The sequence below is a fragment of the Ipomoea nil genome, unplaced genomic scaffold (assembly GCF_001879475.1).
Source record: "Ipomoea nil cultivar Tokyo-kokei standard unplaced genomic scaffold, Asagao_1.1 scaffold3069, whole genome shotgun sequence".
In the NCBI taxonomy this organism is placed as follows: domain Eukaryota; kingdom Viridiplantae; phylum Streptophyta; class Magnoliopsida; order Solanales; family Convolvulaceae; genus Ipomoea; species Ipomoea nil.
In genome coordinates this window covers 1,476,237-1,496,305 of record NW_017619497.1, presented here as the reverse complement: position 1 = coordinate 1,496,305, position 20,069 = coordinate 1,476,237, and the positions used below count along the sequence as shown (strand labels likewise).

The 20,069-nt window shown below is 34.0% G+C and overlaps 3 protein-coding genes across 9 annotated transcripts; 1 reads left to right on the top strand and 2 right to left on the bottom strand.

Annotated features, from left to right (window-relative positions):
- Positions 1-2,208: 2,208 nt before the first annotated feature.
- LOC109165486 lies at positions 2,209-10,050 on the bottom strand. Of its 3 annotated transcripts, none has more exons than XM_019314271.1 (8): positions 9,934-10,050; positions 9,652-9,893; positions 5,737-6,226; positions 5,435-5,591; positions 4,940-4,984; positions 4,361-4,523; positions 3,384-3,754; positions 2,468-2,922 (listed from the first exon to the last, which is right to left on the bottom strand). In XM_019314271.1, exons 2-8 carry the CDS (start codon positions 9,874-9,876, stop codon positions 2,604-2,606), a joined length of 1,770 nt encoding a protein of 589 aa, XP_019169816.1. In that variant the 5' UTR covers positions 9,877-9,893; positions 9,934-10,050; the 3' UTR covers positions 2,468-2,603. The 3 variants fall into 3 exon arrangements, with proteins under 3 accessions (XP_019169818.1, XP_019169816.1, XP_019169817.1); XM_019314272.1 differs by having other exon boundaries at positions 9,652-9,898; positions 9,939-10,050; XM_019314273.1 differs by having other exon boundaries at positions 2,209-2,922; positions 9,652-10,050.
- A 1,717-nt stretch (positions 10,051-11,767) lies between these two features.
- LOC109164708 (trihelix transcription factor ASR3-like) lies at positions 11,768-14,416 on the top strand. Of its 5 annotated transcripts, none has more exons than XM_019313255.1 (3): positions 11,768-12,973; positions 13,336-13,380; positions 13,962-14,416. In XM_019313255.1, exons 1-3 carry the CDS (start codon positions 12,238-12,240, stop codon positions 14,240-14,242), a joined length of 1,062 nt encoding a protein of 353 aa, XP_019168800.1. In that variant the 5' UTR covers positions 11,768-12,237; the 3' UTR covers positions 14,243-14,416. The 5 variants fall into 5 exon arrangements, with proteins under 5 accessions (XP_019168800.1, XP_019168798.1, XP_019168801.1 ...); XM_019313253.1 differs by having other exon boundaries at positions 11,769-12,973; positions 13,956-14,416; XM_019313256.1 differs by having other exon boundaries at positions 11,770-12,973; positions 13,339-13,380.
- An 836-nt stretch (positions 14,417-15,252) lies between these two features.
- On the bottom strand, positions 15,253-16,920 carry LOC109164735 (magnesium protoporphyrin IX methyltransferase, chloroplastic-like; the record flags this gene model as incomplete). Its single annotated transcript, XM_019313285.1, has 2 exons — positions 15,253-15,917; positions 16,384-16,920. Coding segments are annotated over 2 exons (951 nt in total), but the record flags the coding sequence as incomplete, so codon positions are not given.
- Between the last annotated feature and the right edge of the window lie 3,149 nt (positions 16,921-20,069).

Sequence of the window (20,069 nt, the reverse complement as noted above, 5' to 3'; positions counted from 1 at the left end):
TTGTTTTCCTAGAGTACCCAAACATTGAAAAATCTAAAAAATGACTTACGAAAGTCATTTTCCGAGTTTCCAAAAAGAACCTTAATTAAATGAACAAATTACACATTAAACATCTTTGAAGTAATGAGGCAAAAAAAAAACCAAGAACCTTGTAGTCTAATGGTACCATGTTGCTTTCTTATGTAGGAGGTGTTAGGTTCAAGCTTTAGTAGTGACATTTGAGGTTATGGCCCTGTTTGGTAAAAAATTGGCCTATAGGCCAATTTTGGCTTATTTGATCACTATTAATTGTTTGATTTAGTTAAAATATCAATATAAATGTTTGGTTAATTAGCTTTTTGCAACTCCAAAAGGCTAAAATTAAAAAAGCTACTCCTAGCAACTTTTTCAATTAGCTTTTTGAGAAAAGAAATTATATCAAACAGCTATCAGCAAACAGCTAATTTACCAAACACTTTTCTACAATCAGCTAATGTTATCAACTATTTATACTCTCTAATTAACACAATCAGCTAACAGCAAACAGCTATCAGCTAACAGCCATTTTACCAAACATGGCCTATACCTTTTATTTTATCATTTTGGGACTTTTATCATTTTGACAATTTTTTAAATATAAAATAATAAAAATGCATTAAATTTTTAATTCAAAACTATGCTTTTTTATTTTTATCATTAAAGAATCAAAGTATTTTAACTGATATTTTTATAAGAGTTAATACACATTTTGGTCCCTCGATTATTAGATAATGCGTAATTTAGTCTCATACTATTAAAAGTATCCAATTTAGTTCTCTAACTTGTAAAATCATACCTAATTTGGTCATTCGTTACAATTGTCATTCATCCACCGTTATAAAGATGGACAAGAACGTCCTTTTATCTAATAGTCGAAGGATCAAAATGGGTATTAACTTTTTTTTTTGAAAGTATTATTATTATTATTATTATTATTATTATTATTATTATTATTATTATTATTATTATTATTATTATTATTATATTTGATATTGAGACAATGTCTCCTGCCACAATATTACTTCCTATTATTTTAAAAATTAAAATTACCACAAAAAATTATGCGCGGCCTTTCCACCATCTTTTTCTCTCTCCTGAGGCCCACGAAAAAAATCACTATCTTGCAGAAGTTCAAAATGTACTCTCCTATAATGTCATTGTGAACTAATCTAAGTCGCTTTGTTCATACCTTGAGACTAGTATGTGATATTTTTTGTGTAGATTGAAGTGATTAGATTGAGTCATTTTAAATTTAAAGCATTCATCAAGTATAAATTATTGTGTATCAATATCTTATAAAACATTTTTGTTTTTCTTTTTTTTTTTTTTTGTAAACCACGAGGTAGTCCGAATTTTTCACAAGTCAAACCCGAGCTATCCCGAAATTTTTTTTCACAAAGAGAGCTCATTTGCCACTTAAGTTACTCCATTAGGTTTATACAACAATATTATTTAAATAGAATATTCAATTTTAATGAGTTGCTAGTTCATTTTTTATTTGATTTTTAAAAATTGAATTTTCTTGTTTAGTGAACGAAATATCTACACTATAGTTATATCATTTAGCGTTTGATTTTAAAAAAAAAAAAAAAAAAATTCATATTACAATTTTAATATTATTGTCATTATGTATTTGATTATTTGTATAGATAGACTGTTACTCCCAATTCCCAAATAAATTTACTTACAATCAAAAAGTAGAAATTCATTATTCAGTCCAACTTGAACTTTTCCCCCTTGAGTGTTGAGTTCAAACAAAAAATTTGAATTGCACTTATAAAAGTTAAAACAATCTTGCACCTAAGCTCAAAGCCATGAATAGCTAGAAATACATACCGTCAAACAATTATCAATACACTATAAAGTATTTCCAAATATACCATGTACTACATGATTCTCATTGATTGTCAATTTAAGTGTATTTGAAATTGCATGATGGTACAGTTGTAAATACTTGACATTACATTTTAGAAATGTTTGGCCTAATTCTCATTCATTGTCAAATCTAATGCATTTAAAAATGCTTAACGATGCATATCAAAAGTTGACAATCAAATGCATTTAGAAATGCTTTACGGTGCATTTATACTTGCTTGATTGTGCATCCACATGTTCGCACCTACATCCTTTTCCTCACCAGAATATATATATATATATATATATATATATATATATATATATATGTAGCAGTTTGGGCAGGGAAACAACATTTATAATTTGTCCTCAGGCATTTTACAAAATTTCCATTGTGTATACAATTTCTCTCCATCTATTACTATACCTGACTGGCATACTTTACATGGAGCAAGAAAACCATTCTCCATGATGGCAACTAGAAAAAGGTTTAAAGCCATTACGCATATTTAATGGAGCTCAGTTCTAGTGTATCAAAAACCCTCAGGGTGAGCTACATCGTTGGTGAAAAATGGAGTCGCTTTCACTTCCATGTCAGTGCACGTTACAATGCTATGTGTGTTATCTCTCGGATCAGACATCTCTGGGAGATAAGATTCCTCGACACAAATAGCAAGGAGGGGAGACTGGAGAGGCCGGCAGGGCTAGACGACTTGAGATTTTTTTGACACTCAGGTGACTTTGTGCAATCCAATGTTCAAATCAGAAGAGATGGATATGAGGAGAGGGAGAGAGTGGTGCCAGACAGCTTTGAAGACTCGTTTCTGATGGGCCCTTATGGACTGAGAAGGTTTGTGTGAGTTGTACCTTATATCGAACATGTGGATGACAGGATCAACTGAGCCAGATGTGATGTACAAGCCGTCGGGAGACCAAGCCTGATTTATGAGGGCTGATTGTGAGTCACTGCTTTCTTGCTTCCACCCGAATGCATGGACCTCTCTTTGCCTTGCTCTGATATCAAACAGCCGAAGCTGCTTCTCTAATGTCCTGCACAGGGGGATAGCATTTAAGGGATTATGTAAATGTGGAGTACATACCAAAACAATCAACTTCAGATAAAAGAAAACTAGGTAAAACTCCACACCAACCAAGTTATTTCCTCAACTTCCCTTCTCTTGTCAAGGGCCTCACCCCCATATTGAGGAAAAATAAGTATGCAAACAAGCCCACATGGGTTTAGCTCACTAGTTCAGTAGGCAGTATTTGGAAGAAGAGACCAAGGTTCGAAACACGGTAGCAGCAGTGTAGGGATTATGCCCAAAGTGGGCAGATCCCTTGTGCGCACTGGCATTTGGCCCTGTCTGCTGAGCCATTGAGTTACCGTGATTTACATCCTCTCACATGCTCTGTCAGGCCAGGCCGTGGGGGGCCCTTGGGGTTGGGGATTCAACCTTTTGGGAGAAGTATGCAAAAGAAAAGAATAAAAGGATATTGCAGTGGTAACTTACCCTGCCTGAACCATAATGAGATTGAAGTCACGTGGATTGGGCAAAATACTCATGCATTTGCTGTCTATTTGATGGTTGTAGTCGGCTCTTCCAGCTTGAAGATCAAATCCGACAATCCTCTTGTCAGCACCAGCAGACATCACACTTTTCTTATGTTGCATACCAGCAACTCCCATTACAGCTGAGGAATGCATACTTCTATGCAATGCTTTAGGCTTCCATGAATTTGCCCCTTCTTTCTCAGTCCAAAAGACAACAGCATGATCACTACCACCAGTAACAAAACCGATATCTTCCCATGGCATGAACACTATGTTGTTGATGATGCCTCTGACGTGAGGCTTCTCTTCCAAGAAACTTACGCGCATTCTCTATTAATACATCAGGGTATGAGATCAGAACTGATATAATTTTATTTTTATTCAAAATATACGACTTTGTTTGGTGCACTTATGATATGGCACTAAATTACTTATTCAAGTATTAAGGTCATCTGACACCAATTATATTTCATGCATACAACAAAAATCATGGAATTTCCACTTCATGGCATAGCATATCATCTTGTCTGAAACGAAAGTAAACAAGCAAATACCTATTACTTGATTTAGCCAAATAATATGCTCAATTTTCAATATCAAGAGTGAGTTAAACCACATGCTTGATCTCCAATATCAACAGAGTGAGGCCACTACTTTTTCATCCATAACATGGAGGAAAGTGAACTGAGCATACCAATACATCCAACAAGTTCTACAACCAAAAGATTAATTGTCTGGATCTTCTGTTTAGCATTATCTATATTCAAGTATTCAACATTTAACACACATAGATTGTATGTCTTAGTGAATGAGGTTACAGTCATTGACCAATGAAATATTCAGGTATATGCATTGAACACAAATCCGGGCATGCAAAGTCATACTTGTAGATTTTACAAATGTAAAGCTCATATCATTAGATAATAAAGTGAATACCTCTTTCCCTTTGTTCAGATTAAGGATTGAAATCTGGGATTCTCCACCATCAGCACTGTAAACTGAAAATATAGTATCCCCATCAGGATGCCAGGCTATATCTTCTGGCCATCTCCTATGCTTCGATGACAAGCAATCAGTACTACTAAGAAGATTAGCAGATCTGCATATAGACAGTACAAGTAAGCATGTGATGAGGACAAATAATCAATTTTGATAAGAGATTACATTAGTTTGTAATTAAGTAGGGTACCATTTTAAGAAGTATCTAGAAAGGAAAAACAAATTGGTGTGCCTATTGTGAAGGATAATATATGTCATAAATATAAAATATGTAGAGACTCTTCATATATCTCTAGTAGACTTTTGGCTTGTCTAGGAGACTTTCAGTTTTATCTAAATAAGTCTATAAAAACTAGGTTCCATCAAATCAATATAAATGGTATCTAGTTTTATAGTATCCTATCTCTTCACTCATTTACGTATAGCTTCTGCCTTGCCAGAGTTCGCCCACCAGACGTTTCAATCTATCATTCTATAACATCTATGAAAGTTATCCATAAATCAGTGCAAACATACCCTCTGCTCTGAACCTGCCACAGGTTGACAACTCCATCCAGCGCACTGCATTTTTAAATAAGATTTTGGATTAGTAATATGATGTAAACAAGAAGCCCCGTTTTCTCTATCCATCACAAAACCTCTAATATCATTAGAAGAAGTATACAATTAAAAAAATGAATCCCACAATTACTTCATGGACAAGAGGATGTGGAAGTATAGTGTAACATAAACATGTACGTTTTCTGAAAACTCCTAATAAAAACAGTCACAAACAGTTTATATACAAATACAAAAATGCTTCAGATTATGGGAAGGATACACAGAAGACATTAAGTTATTGCATATCCTGCATTTTTCACAAAGTATACATAATCTGATATTTAGAAGCTATATTTGCTAAAAACAGCCCAATTTTAGTTAATTTTAAGGCACTGAAAGTTGAGAGCATCCAATATTAGAATCCAAAATTCATGGCTTTTTTACTTAGACTCTCAAGCAAGCCCTAACTACCTTGTCGCAAAAAGTTGCTCACTAGTTGGGCACAAGATGAGACTTCTAAGCTTTCTCTTATGTTGACTCGATATAGAAGAGCATGTCTGGCAGCGGATAGTGCAGGGTGAAGAACTAGTACAAATCATAGGGATTAGATCTTTGTGCTCCTTCTGCTCTGCATTAGGAAAATAAGCATGTTAAAAAAAACATACCTTTAGTAAATTACACAGATTTGACATTCATACTTATTTAGAAATTAGAAAATAAAATAAAATTCAACAAGCACATGGAAATTATAGGACCACAGATGAAAATATTACCAAATTTTCTCTTAGTTCCTTTATTTTGAACATCAGCATCCTTCTCAGAAGGCTTCCTCAGAGTTTTGTCTCCTTTTATCTTCGTTGTACTACTACTGTGAGGAAATGCCGGTTCACGATTCAACGAACCAGGACCACTTGGAATTTTAGGTTCAGATTCTGTCATCTTAGTTGGTTGAGAAACTTTTGGTTTCACATCAGGAATTACAAGTTGTGGTTTACCCTGAAGTTGGTTTCCAGAAGATAGTTCTGTCCTCCGGGAAGTACATGCTGATTTATTCTCTACAGGTCTAATTGCCATACCCTCATCTTGTGCTTTAGTCTCAGACTGACTTTTATATGAATCTTCAGGATTCATGGAACTTGTTTTGGATTTCACTTTCTTCATACCATTATCATGAAAGCTCTTGGATGTTGTAATACTGTCCTGACCACGAAGGCGAGCTAGCTTCCCTTGTGTGTCATCTAATCTTCTCTCTGCTTCAATGAGCTGCACAACACATCAAAAAGGGGGGAAAAAATTAAAACATTACTTTTGGTCTCAGTAAAGAAGGAAACAACTCAAAAGTCAAAACTAAGAATTCAATCCATGCCATGTAAAGAAGTAAATCAACCTCAAACAGCTAAAATTTAAAGGAAAATTAAATTCCATTCATGACATAACTCTACCCATAACACTAAAAAGGAGAGAGAGAAGAGAAAACCTAACCTCCTTACTGTATTATTTTTAACTTTACATGCTCAAAATTTTTTAATTTGAATCATGATCACTAAAGCAGCTGATAAGAATCTTTCCACCACAAAATGGTCATATGCTAGAATTATGAGATTCATATCGTCAATAATACGAGACCACATCAACACAAAAGTTTCCCAAACAGTACAAAGATTACGAAGTCAAAAAATAGTTAATAAACTGTAAACTTTAGTATCTCGTAATCGGTAATCCATTAATTACATTTTCCTAGCATTTGATATCCAATTATCCAAAAGAAGATTGCAGCTTCTCTAACTCTATACTTTGTAACTTTCATTAGCAAAAAAGGAAATATATATATATATATATATATATATATATATATATATATATATATATATATATATATATATATATATATATACACTATTCAATTCAGAATGTGTATTCTGCTTTATATTATAAAGTATAATGTTTTTATCAATACAGGCAAGCCAAAAACTGATTTTGGTAAGCTAGAGAATTAAAATAGCTAAATAAGTGAATGACATTTTTGTACGTCTCTTTCACACAATGGGGAATATATTATTACAATTTTGGATATAAAAAGGGGAAATGTCAACTCACGATAGGTGATTAGGGTTCGGTTTAGTGATCTAGCAGGTGAATAAAAACCAACTCCAGAGACCATGGTGGAGTTAGGAAATTTGGCCAGTGTAGTTGAAAATTAAAAGTCAGAAAATTTGGCTGGTGAGTACGTATAATTTTGAGGTTAACAAGAACCTATTTGCAAATACCACCACCGCACAACATCTCTATCATTAACATGATAAATCATTGATAAGTTTCTTTTTAGCGGGATCTACGTTAAGTTCTTCTAAATTAATATGAATACAAAGACACACTTGAAACTCCTGGACTATCTTGGTTAGATGATTTCTCAAAAGTAAATTATCCTTTGAAGTATTTTTCTAAAACTAAACCACAAAACATATCTAACAATTTAGCATTATGAGCAATTAGCATTTTAGTATTATGAGCAATTAATGTTTTAGGAAACATCAAACATAGACTATTTATGAGCAATTATCTAAATTAATTCAGCAATTGACATATAACATAATCTCATATTTTTTCCTATAATTAATAACAATAAATTAATAATAATAACAACAACAATAATAATAATGACAACCTATAATTTAAAAAGGGCTTATTGGTGAAAAAAAACCACCGATAATTATATCCAAATCTTTAAGTTTTGCCAATTTAATACCAAACATTTATATTTTATCACAATTATATCTCCACTTGCTTGGATTTTATGATAGTTGCAAGAGTCTCCGGACCGTACAATGGAATGGTATCCTGGAGATGGTTACCCTCAACTTTAAAGTGGTTGTGCATCTAGCATCTCTAATGGACAGAAATAAAGAAAAAGAACATTTGAGTGGTAAAATAGATACAAGGTCCATTAATTCATCTATAAAATTTATGCTCCCGCAATTAATGACAAGCACACTAAACACGGGAGTGAGTGAAAGTTGTTGAGAGTGAAAGCCCAAAGAAACAACAAGGCCTAAATTGCTTTAAAACTCAAAGCATAAACCGGAGCAATGCTTTTTTTAAAATAGAGCGATTGAACGTCATGAAATCAATTTTCAACCACTTGACACACACACGTGCGCGCGTATATATATGATTTATGTAGATGGTTGACAATGCAACTCCTATGATTATATGTGATATATTTTATCTTACAGTTGCATAATTTCATCAATATACAATAGTCTAGAGCAAACTAAGTACTGACAAAGATGAGTTAAATAATAAAGTCAATAGCATTTACCAATCATCAATATTCGTCATCATCCAAACTTTCAGTTTTTTCATAAACAGCAAGGGAGTAAAAAAGAAAAGAAAATTAGTATTGTGAAAGAGAAGAAGAATAAAAAACAGTACACACTTGAGGCTAGCTGAGAGTTAATGGTGACTATAAGGGAGAAGATCGGAGAAGATGTCACTAAACTCTGAAGAAAAGATTTAAATGAACTGCCCTTTTACCCCTAAGTTTTGGAGGTTAGATCGTTGACTCACTTTATACAACTAAGTGCGCTTTTTCAGTAATTAAGTCATCATTTTCCTCTTGCTTTGTTGTCAAAGTGGGCACTTTTGTTTGCTTTCTCACTTTCCAACACTTCACCGAAGTGAAACATTTTGCCATTGGTTGCATCACTAGGCGACAAAGTGATCACTTTTGACAAGTTAGAGCAAGATCCCAAAAACAAGGTAGAAGCATAGTAATTAACAGGTTCAGATGACCCAAGGAGTGCATAATACGGAGTACTTTTTTATTGATGAAGCTTCAAAACCTTTTCTTATACGCTTTCTGAGTCTAACTACTATGGAAGCCCTGTACTCACAAAAGAACCCCAATATATGGAACTCAACCCAGTTTGGTAAGTTACTAGTTGGCATTATGAATTCTAGGCACCTCCAGAAATGCATTAATGATGGAAATTCGGGGTTCATTTTGCATCCGTCTTAGCTCTATCACATCCTGGGGAACAAGGATGGTCTAAAGTTGAGGGGCATGACATATATGCTGTTTTAGTCAATGTACACAAAGTCTACAACCAATACTTATGGTGCAAAGTTGGAGAATTAAAAGAATAAACAGAGCAGCAAGATTTTAATGGTTTATGGCTCAATTGAACAATAGGTGATCTTCAAAGCCAAATCAAAGGATTTCAACTCACCAATCCATGACTTGGGACCAGCATGTTCACAATTTTTTTTTTTGTTTTGCTTCTATTTTAGTTACAAGTCTCCTGTTTTCAGCTTGGTTGTTAAGCCAACCAGCAGATAGTTGGGAGCCAACTCCATACCACCCTCCCATAACCAAAATTCCATCTTCTCCCTATAGTTTCACCAACACAAGTACACAACTTCCCTCAATTTTCCCCCATTTCCAGTTCAGTTACACACGTTAACTCCAACAATTGTCTAAAGCCCATTATTTTAATCCTCAGTAAGAATAAAAATAAATCATAGTTCAAAGTTCAAACCACTATAGTCCAAAATCACAAGCACGCAATATGCACAAGAACTGAACGAGCAAAGCAACACTAATGCACTATCAAATCTTCCACAGATACAACACAGTACTCAAAAGAAATACAAAAATCACAGTCAAAACAAATAATTGAAATAAAAACCTGAGATTTATAGTAAGAGATGCGCTGCCGGAGATCATGAACCTCCTTAGTCCGATGTTCAACGAGAGCAACTAGGGCTTCTTCTTGCTCGCTCCTAGACTGATCATTTGTATCATCTGCCGGAACATCCTTGCCGTCATTCTTGGCTTCTCCGCCGATGCTTCCGCCGCCGTTCTCCTCATCTGGCTCCACTTTGGGCTTTTTCAGAAACGGATGCGCGCTCATGTTTTCAATCAACTCTTCTTCGCTTCTTCGTTTCTCCGTTTCTTCGTTTCTTCGTATCTTCGTATCTCCGTTTGTCCAGTCTCCCTCCACTGATTCTCTCTATATTTCTCGGCTTCTCGGCTTCTTGTCAAAAAAATTTCGGAAAAAAAGGGGTTTCTTTATATAACTTCCTCTAAAGAGTTCCTTTTTTAAACTCTTTACGTGATTACGTATATACTCCCGATAGGCGATAGGCAAAGATTTGGACAATTGGTGCACACGTGCCGCGTGGGATTATTAAAATAAAATATCTTAAATTCTCACAATATTTTCTTATTTTTAAAAGTGAACGTCAATTTTTTTTTTAAAAACAAAAACTAAATAAGTTACGATTTTTACATACAAAGTAAAAAGACCTTCAAACTCTTTAAAATAGTAATTAAACCCATCAACATTTTATTTTAATACAGATAAAATTCAAAAATTAATTATCGTAGGTCACTATTCTAACAACCATCTGGCAAAACTCCGGTGCTATTTCTAATAATTTAAAAAATAAAATAAAATAAAAAATAAAATTAACTGATAACCGGTCGCCATTGAGGTGCGGGTTAAGTGCACCATGTAGTACGACATCAACAGTATCATATCACAAAATGACATGTCATGCCAAGGCCTATAACTTCTCAGAAGGAAAAAGTGAAGATAAATAAAATGAGAAAGAATTATTGTTGGTTTTTACCAGCAATCGTTATGCTGTGCATCCGTATGCACCATGCATGGTGCATACAGATGCCAAAACGACGTCGTTTTATTAAAAAACGCGTGTCTTCCCTTTAAAAAAATTCAGGTTCGATTCCCAGCAACAACATTATATTGTTCCTTCATTCTGGAATTTTAGTTCATAGATTATGGAAATATAGTTCATTGATTATGAAATTATAGTTCATCGATTATGAAATTGTAGTTCATCGATTCTGAAATTTTAGTTTATAGATTATGGAATTTTAGTTCATTCATTCTGAAATTTTTAGTTCATAGATTAGATTATGGAATTATAGTTCATCGATTATGGAATTTTAGTTCATATGTTGTTGCTGAGAATCGAACTTGAATTTTTTTTTTTTAAAGGGGAGACACGCGTTTATTAAAACGACGTCATTTTTGCATCCTTATGCACCATGCATGGTGCATAAGGATGCACAGCATAATTTGCCAGCGCTGAAAAAAAGGCAGTCATGATTCCTAAGAAAATTTAAGTTTTTTGAAGTCAATTATGTCCATTCACGAGATTTTTGAATTTTAAATCCTTTGGGTTAAATACTTAGTTCTGCTTAATTTTGACTTATTTTGTAGGGAATTGACATATTACATACTCATTTGAAAGAGATTGCTTGATGAAGATAACTATTAAATGCTCACTTTTCTCATCATGCTTTTTGAGAATTAACATAATCTAAACGTTAATATTGGAGTTGCTCCTCACGTGGTCCACCCTCCCCTCTTGCATCAATTCAATTGTTTATTTTATTTAATATATAAAATTGTGAACATTTAGTGTGTAAATTGTGAACATTAAGTATATAAAATTGTGAATATTTAGTATATAAATAGTGTATCTTTAGATTTGGGTCCACAAAATAATTTGCCATTGCCCCTCACCTTCGATTTTTTTTTTTTTTAAAAAAAAAAAAACTGCTGAGGAAAAAGTATATTTAGAACAAAAATGTAATGTGTACGAGTATTCTTTAAAAATATATATATAATATTAAATTGGCCAACCCACAGCTCGTCTTAAAAAAAAGTTATTATCATATATTGTCACATCAAATGGTGAAAATCTTTTGTACATATAGCATAATCCTAAAATGTAATGTGTACAAGTTTTTTTTTTTTTAAATGCAATATGAAATAACAAAAATGCTCACTACTAAAAATAGAAAGAACAGATGTCATGTTTATTGAAAAAATCTTAAATTATTTTTTATCAGAACACATCATATGCATTGACTATATTAGAGACAAAATTTGAAGAGGTATTACTCTTTACAGCAAGGAGGATGATGGGATATTGGGATAATGACAGATTTTGCCTAAAGCAAAGGTAACGTTCCAAACAAAATCCTAGAAAGCAAAGTGCATCCCACCTCCAAAGAAAGGAAAATATCCTGGTTTGGAAGACAATAAAGGGGAAGATCAATCCAAACAAGTAACCTAATTACATAGAATTCAAGTCCTAATCATATCCTCCTAAGCCATACAAGGTTATTCTCCTATTTTAGTCAATTTGCAATCCCAAAACGTTATCCTCTGTACCAAAACAGTACAATCCCTTCGGGTTTATAGACACTGTCAGGTCACTAGGCAACAGAACTAAATGTCATGGCATCGGGGTCAATTGAGATGAACAAAAACGGTTTATCTTCAACTAGCAGCATAGTGGTTGGAGAGGAATTACGTAATGAGGTGGTAGATGATAAGAATAAAACATGTCGACACCCTCGGTGGACCAGACCAGAAACATTGGTGCTCATAGAAGGGAAGAAGATTGCAGAAGATAGAAGAAGGGGGTGTGGGGCTAGTTCAGTTCTTGATTGTGCACAAATTAAACCAAAGTGGGACTTGGTCTCATCCTATTGCAAGCAAAATGGTGTCAACAGAGGACCAGTTCAATGCAGAAAACGATGGAGCAATCTTATTAGTGATTTCAAGAAAATAAGAACATGGGAGTTGCAAGTGAAAGAAGAGAGGGATTCATACTGGATGATGATGAATGATTTAAGGAAGGTGGGGAAGTTGCCGGGTTTTTTCGATAGGGAAATATATGATGTTTTGGAAGGGAAGGCATTTATTGCAGCAGAACATCAACTTGCAGTGGTGACCTTAGGCACAGATGCAAATACTGGTAATCATATGGAAACTGGAGAGGGAGGGGATGAGGTGCAGGATAATGGGAAGGCTCAACAAGTTCTTGGAAGTGGACATCATAAAACAGCAGATAGTGTTAATCTTTCAGATTTTGAACCAACACCACAGTGGAATGGGGATGATTCTACTGAAGAAGGGATCACACCAGATAAACCAACAATCACCATCCCTTCACCAGTGTCAATCTCAGGTGTTTAAACATCATTTACAACATGCTAGCTTAGTTGCTTACTTGCTTTCACAATTCAATGAAACACACAATCAACTTGGAGATGTTTGAATGATAGAAATTTGAGAAACTAGGGAAAAATAAAAGGTTATGACATGCACTCCCTTTCGAGTTTCTATTCAGTATAGACGTATAGTTCAGATGTTTTCCCTTTGCCTAGTTTCAGATTCAAGACATAAATATAGTGACATGATATATAGCCTACTTACATGCTTCAAAGTTATTCCAAAAATTGGACACTGACCATTTCCAGTTTCCAAAGACTTGTAATTCTTTCTTTCTTTCTTTCTAAAATTATTTTATTTTACTTTATTTTTGGTAAGCAGAGAAGAATTGTCAGCCACTTCGCCAGGCATGCCCATATCCAGGTAAGATGAAAAACAAGAGAAATATTATTGTTTATGCTTCTAATGGATGTCAGATTAGAAATTAGAATGCAACATAAAATGATCAACTGTATTTGACAGTTACAGTTTATTTGGATACTATCACTTATTCATGATCATGAATGAGTAATTTAGCTATGCTCAATAGAATGCTGAAAAACCATGTGCATCCAGGCATGTATAAATGCACACATCCAGAGATTGACTTCATTTGCAATTATTGCTGAAATAAAGTTTAAATAGAAGGCATAATTCACAATAAGTTTGTATGACATATTGACATGAAGTTCTGGTTTTAGTTAGATATTTGATTTGTTTTACACACACACACACACACAGAAAAAGAGTTATCTCCACTTACCTCTAACAGAGATTCACCAACTCAAGTCTGTAAATATATTTTGTTTCATTTTGTTTAGCATATGGCAAGTTGTTTGCCATAGAATGATAGAAATAAAATTGCACCTATGATCATTGTCAATTAAATTCACATTTAAACTGTTAAAGATTGTTATTAAGATAAGAAATAATGAGGTACTAATTTGTAATACCCTCAGGAACAGCAAAAGGAGAACAGTCAGGTTCACATTTCTGGAAAGGACCCCCACTTCAAAAGGGAGTGAAGCGAAGACGATTGTTTTCTGATTGTTGTGAGAATAGTAATCTGGAGGACTGTTTGGCTAAAGTGATGGAGAGAAACAGTAATATGCTAAATGCAGAACTTGAAGCTCGGAACATGAATGTGCAATTGGACAGAGAGCAGTGTAAAGAACAGAGCGAAAGCTTAGTTGCTGCTCTTAACAAGATTGGTGATGCACTAGTGAGAATTGCTGATAAACTTTAAATACAAAAAGCAGCAATCAAAGCCTTAGCCATCCACAACAGTTTTTTGCTTACCCAAAACCAAGAACTTTTAAGAAGCTTTCTTAAGGTTTTTAGAATTTAGTCATACTTTCTGTTTCAACCGTGATTAGGAAGAATTTTTGCAGCTTAGTTCTGTTTTCTTGTCCAAATTTTCTACCTCTAAGAGCATGCAATGTTGAAAAAATCGCTAGGCGCCTGGGGACCGCCTAGGCGGGCGCCTAGGAGGCCGCCTAGCGCCTAGGCACGATTTTTGCAACACTAAGAGCAATGTTATTTACATTAATATTTCATTCTGAGCATCTACTTTTCCTTTTAATAAATAACAGCCATACTTCTTTGTATGAGTTGATTGCATTCATTGTTTGTGATAAAATTAGCTATTAGTTATTAATGTTTAATGTTTAAACGTGTACAATGGCATATAAGAATGTCAATATATATTTTATTATTGTTGTTATATCAAGTCTTTTTTTTTTTTTCAATAATAACTTGATTTTTTTACTTGTTTAAAAAAAATAGATTTAAAAAGTAAATTTTTAATTAACAATTCTTTCAAAAACACGAATTAGAATAAGTCAATTACAAGAAATACCTTTATATTAAAACATACATAGCACTGTAAGGTCAACAAATAAATATTAACATAGAATCTGAGTCTATCAGAGTATAACATGAGAACCCCCATACAATATAATACATGCATTGTGTGTGTGTGTGTAAGACTGTAAGGGATAGGTTGTGAAAAAAGCTAATTTCCAAAAAGACTCTTTTGAAAAATCTCATCCAGTATACCAGTTAGCTCTTTTAAAATAACTAAGTTAAAATGTTATTTACCAAACAGACATATTAGTATTTTTTTTAATCTGGTCAAACAGCTAAAAGTCCATAAAAGTGGAAAGCCATTCAAAATGTGCTTTCCAATCAAACTCCACTATTTGTAGAAAAAACAAATGGAGGATGAAATGCAGACTCAGCTCTAGAAACATAGGATATAGAAATTTTGATTATTTGGTCTCCATTAGCTTGATATTTGGGATGTTAAAATATATTGTTCAGACCTAGCATACATGTTTAATAAAAATCACTGTTGACTATATTATACAAAATATGATTATCTAACCTGCAGTCCTAAAGTTGGATACATAGTCTGGAGCTTACAAAAGAATGTTAGAGGGTGCTTGTTCATTCCTAACCACCAAGAGATGTAATAAAAAAGAGCAAACTGCGATCTAACATGTCTTTCATCCTAAAGCAGGGAGAGCCTCAACAACCTTTGCAAAATAAAATTGTGTGGTTATTAAACCTCTCTTCCTTATCCTCCACCCAACTCTTGCCAATGCTCGCTCCACATCAGCCTCAGCATGGAGATATGCCCTTGTAGCCTTCGAAGGTCCAGGGAACAACTCTCCAATTCTCTTCAAGAGATCATAGTAAAATGTTTTTGGAGCAAAGCTCAGTATTAAGCGATTATCAGCTAATGAAGCAAGATGAGCGATTATTGCATCAGCCTTAACTTGTGGGTAATGTATCAAAACATCCAAACACACAACCGTGTCATATTTCCCACCTAAACTTTCTAAGTCCTTCACTTCAAACTTAGGCATAACTGATGTAGGACGCGTACCATCAAACCCCTTTAAAAGCTCTTCTTTTGCCTGAACTAAATTCAGCAAATTAGATTTCTGCTCATATTTCATCTATGAGTTTGAAACCAATGCTTTAATTACTCTAAAGAAAAACAAAACATAGAATCTTCTAGGTACTATGACTCTACCAGCCACATATCTCAATTTTTTTCTGAAATATCAGTGACTTTGTACATGTCACAGCCATTACTTGGCCTAACCAATTCATTCGGTTGTTTTCAGTAATAGTAAATGCACACATACTCATCTTTTCCCAATGCCAACTTAATGATCTTAGCTTATAATGTGCAGCTTTCTTAAAGCAGCTATTAAAGATATTACTCCTAATGGCAACCATAAAACTTATTTTCTAACAATTCAGTCATTTAGCCAGAAACAGACCATTAGAATTTTGAGAAAATGATTCCACTGATCAGCATAATGAAGAATATGAAAATGCAGTTTAGTTAAGAGCTCCAATCAGTAAAAATCTTACCTGTTTCTCAGCCTCAGCAACCATAGCAGCAGAGATATCACTGGCGGATACAATTGCGCCTTCTTTCGCCAACGGAATCGATAAACATCCGGTCCCACAACCTGCATCACAGACTGTAACTCCCTGTAGAGGGCCCTCATCAGTCAACATCTTCATCACATTCTCCACAGTTCTAGAATGCCCCAATCTAATGTCCAACTGAACTTTATTCACATCGTCGGTTTCTCCGTATATCTTCTTCCACCTCTGGAATCCATTGCTGTTGAAGTATTCCTTCACCACCTCCTTGTCGTCGCCGCCGACCGTCTCTGCCTGCATCCGCCGCCGCCCGTCGGGATCAGCTAGCAGGAACACCGCAGCCAACGCAGCTACCGAGCTTCCGCCAATAGCAGCGATTACGGTCCCGTTGAACGGCGGTGTCACGCCGGAGCCGCCGGTGGCAGAGGCAATGACGGTTCTCCGAGCAGGTTTGGTGATTTTTGAAGGGAATCGAAAGTTTGAGGTGACATTGAAGGTAGAGAACAGAGAAAGAGTAAGTCATACTTGAGCCGGCGTTTACTCCCTCCGGCGGGATTTGTTGTCCCCTTTCTAAGCGCCATGTCGAAATGTAATCCAGAGTGTTATAGAAGATCAGCGGGGAAAATTTACATTTAATCACTAATTTATAAGAGTTTGTTACTTGTGCGCATTAAGAGCACTAATTTAAGCATGAAAAAGTTTTGAGAGTACATTATAAAAATAGGGAATAAGGTTCAAATTGGCCACTGAACGTAACCTGAAAATGCAATTAGGCCACTGAACGAAAAAAAAGTACAATTAGACCACTAAACACTCCAAAAATATACAATTTCACCTGATAGCAGGTTACCCTCAATTTTAGCAGGTCATCTGCTTACGTGGCAGCTGAGTTGACATTTTTAATAAATTTTAATTAATTTTTAATAAATTTTAATAATAACTTTTTATTAAATTTTTTTTTTTAAATAAAAACGACTTTATTTTATTTTTTATTCAATTTTTTTCAATTTTTTATAAAATTTATTATTAAAATTAATTATTAAAAATTATTAAAAATTTATTAAAAATGCCAACTAAGCTGCCACGTAAGCAGGTAACCTGGTAAAATTGATGGTAACCTGCTATCTGGTAAAATTGCATACGTTTGGAGAGTTCAGTGGCCTAATTGCACATTTTTTGAGTGTTTAATGGCCTAATTGCACTTTTTTTTCGTTCAGTGGCCTAATTGCATTTTCAGGTTACGTCCAGTGGCCAATTTGAACCTTATTCCTAAAAATAGCTATCGGAAAGAGGTCGGGGCAATTTTTTTAATACGGGCCTAAAGGAGGTTGGCCAGCCCGCTCCGCCTTAGGTCCGCGGGTATTGGTAGGTGAGAGGGAATATACTCTGATTTTGACTTCCTTATACATTTGTGCTCTCGTTTAATAGTCGGGTCAAATTCAAACAGCTCAGGTCCAAGTCAAACAACTCAGTTCAAAAGTCAATGGGTCAGCATGTCAACTTTGGGCCTATATAAAGGGCACTTGACCCTTTGTTAAGGGTCTTTTTCCTCTTGGCTCTCACTCTAGACTAAAGACAACTTCTCTCTTATATTCTATCATCTCTCTAAGCATTAAATAAAAGAGAAGTTGAGAGCCCATTTTTTATATTATATCCCATCTTCATATTTTCATACAATTTTATACAAATTACTATACACTCGAAGTACATAGAGTGAATTTAGTTCTATCAGCAGGAGTCCGCTAAATTTGAAAAGTTTTATATTTAAAAAAAAATTAATATAAAATAGTTAATAAGTAAATTGGATAGTTTAAACATATATTAATGCATTTGTAATTTGTTTTTGTTTTTTTTTGGAAAACTACATCTATACTTTCTTAACATGTTGAAGCACAACGAGTCAACATCACCCCTACTAAGGTTTTATCTTATGACCTTCCATATGAGAGAGTCACTACATGCCATTTGATCATAAGGTGCTTGGCAATACATTTGTAATTTGTTAAACACAATAATAACTAATAAAATAAGAGTTAATTTCACCAGAGGTCATTTATCTTTGGTGGCAATTCTAAATTTAGTCTCAGACTATCATTTTTGTCATTTAACATCCCAGACTATTATTATTATTATTATTATTATTATTATTATTATTATTATTATTATTATTATTATTATTATTATTATTTTACATTTTAGTCTTTCTCGTGACTTTTCATATTTTTAGTAAGGGCATTTTTGTCTTTTCATTTTATTTTATTTTTTGTTATTTTTTTCGGTTTCAACAGGGTTAATTGGTTTATAACTTTAGGTAACCTCTGATTTTCAGTGACCATATTTTTCAATCAATATTTAGTAAAGCCCTAAACCAATTAAATCGGTTGAAATCGAAAAAATAACAAAAGAAAAATATGAAGAGACAAAAATGTCTTTACTAAAATAGGAAAGGTCATGAAAAGAACTAAAAATATCTAAAAATAATAGTCTGTGATGTTAAATGACAAAAACAATAGTCTGAGACTAAATTTGAAATTGCCACCAAACACAAGAGACCTCGAAATTAACTCAATAAAATAATAAGTCATAACAAATAATCAAATATATAATATGTTAATCCATAAGTCAATAACAAACCATTTATACAATTTACTAGTTACTAATACACTTTTTTTCTTCAATATAAATAAACATATATTTATATATAATTATATAAAATGATGTGTTTGAATGTTAGTAATATACTAATGTATACATATTAGACGGGTCCACCCAAAGCCAGTCTTTTGGTGGGACGCGATGGTTACCCATTTTGACGGCTCTAATTGTAAATATAGAAAAATAGTAGGATGTGTTTGGAAAGCATGAAAATCACTTATGGAAAATAAGTCGTTTTTCATAAAACATTTTACTTTCCAGTGTTTAGTTGCATTATATTATTAGTGTGTTTTGTTCATTTTCTGAAAGATGGGCATAATTCTTTTTAATTTTAAATATTTAAAATATACAATGGTGGTGGCGGTGGCGGCGACGGCGGGTGATTGGCTGCTCCACTGCTGCAAACGGAAATGACTCTCCCCCATCCCCTCTCCCGAAAATCTCATCAATTTTGCATTGACTTTCATTTCCCCCCTCCAAACACGAGAAACTTGGAAAATGATTTTCAGAAATCATTATCCTGATTTCTAAACGCACCATTGAAAATTATCTAAGATTTTTTTTTAATAAGATTAATTCTTTTCAATGTTTTAGAATATATTACATGAAATTATATATCTATAATAAATAGATAAATTCAAACTATCAATATCATACAATAAAGATGTAAAAATGATGGTTTTTTAAAGTCCCGATTTAGCTTAAGAGGAGGAGTGAATTGAACTTCAAAAATGTTGTGTCGATTTATCATAAGTGATTATTGGTGGTGATTATTTTTCAATAAAGTGGTATGTAACAAACCCACTAAATGAGTAAAGCTCGGTCCGATCTTCATCGACTTGCTATGTTCACCTTCCTGACCATCTCTCTTACCGAGCTTAGATGAAGGTAGCATATATAGGTGTTCCTGTAATCGATGTGTCCCGGACTGCCGACCTAATCATGTCAGGACTGACCTACCGACCTAATTCTTATGGCAGAATGCGGTGACGATGCACCCAATAAACTCAAGA

What these genes read in the sequence shown, in the direction of transcription:
- LOC109165486 (XM_019314273.1), bottom strand. Translation starts at nt 9,876, where the DNA reads ATGAGCGCGCATCCGTTTCTGAAAAAGCCCAAAGTGGAGCCAGATGAG. An exon ending in TGGCAGGTTCAGAGCAGAGG is followed by an intron (nt 4,524 to 4,939) that starts GTATGTTTGCAC and finishes GTCTATATGCAG; the next exon opens with ATCTGCTAATCTTCTTAGTA. An exon ending in CTCATTATGGTTCAGGCAGG is followed by an intron (nt 2,923 to 3,383) that starts GTAAGTTACCAC and finishes CCCCCTGTGCAG; the next exon opens with GACATTAGAGAAGCAGCTTC.
- LOC109164708 (XM_019313253.1), top strand. Translation starts at nt 12,238, where the DNA reads ATGGCATCGGGGTCAATTGAGATGAACAAAAACGGTTTATCTTCAACT. An exon ending in TTCACCAGTGTCAATCTCAG is followed by an intron (nt 12,974 to 13,335) that starts GTGTTTAAACAT and finishes ATTTTTGGTAAG; the next exon opens with CAGAGAAGAATTGTCAGCCA. An exon ending in CCAGGCATGCCCATATCCAG is followed by an intron (nt 13,381 to 13,955) that starts GTAAGATGAAAA and finishes TAATACCCTCAG; the next exon opens with GAACAGCAAAAGGAGAACAG.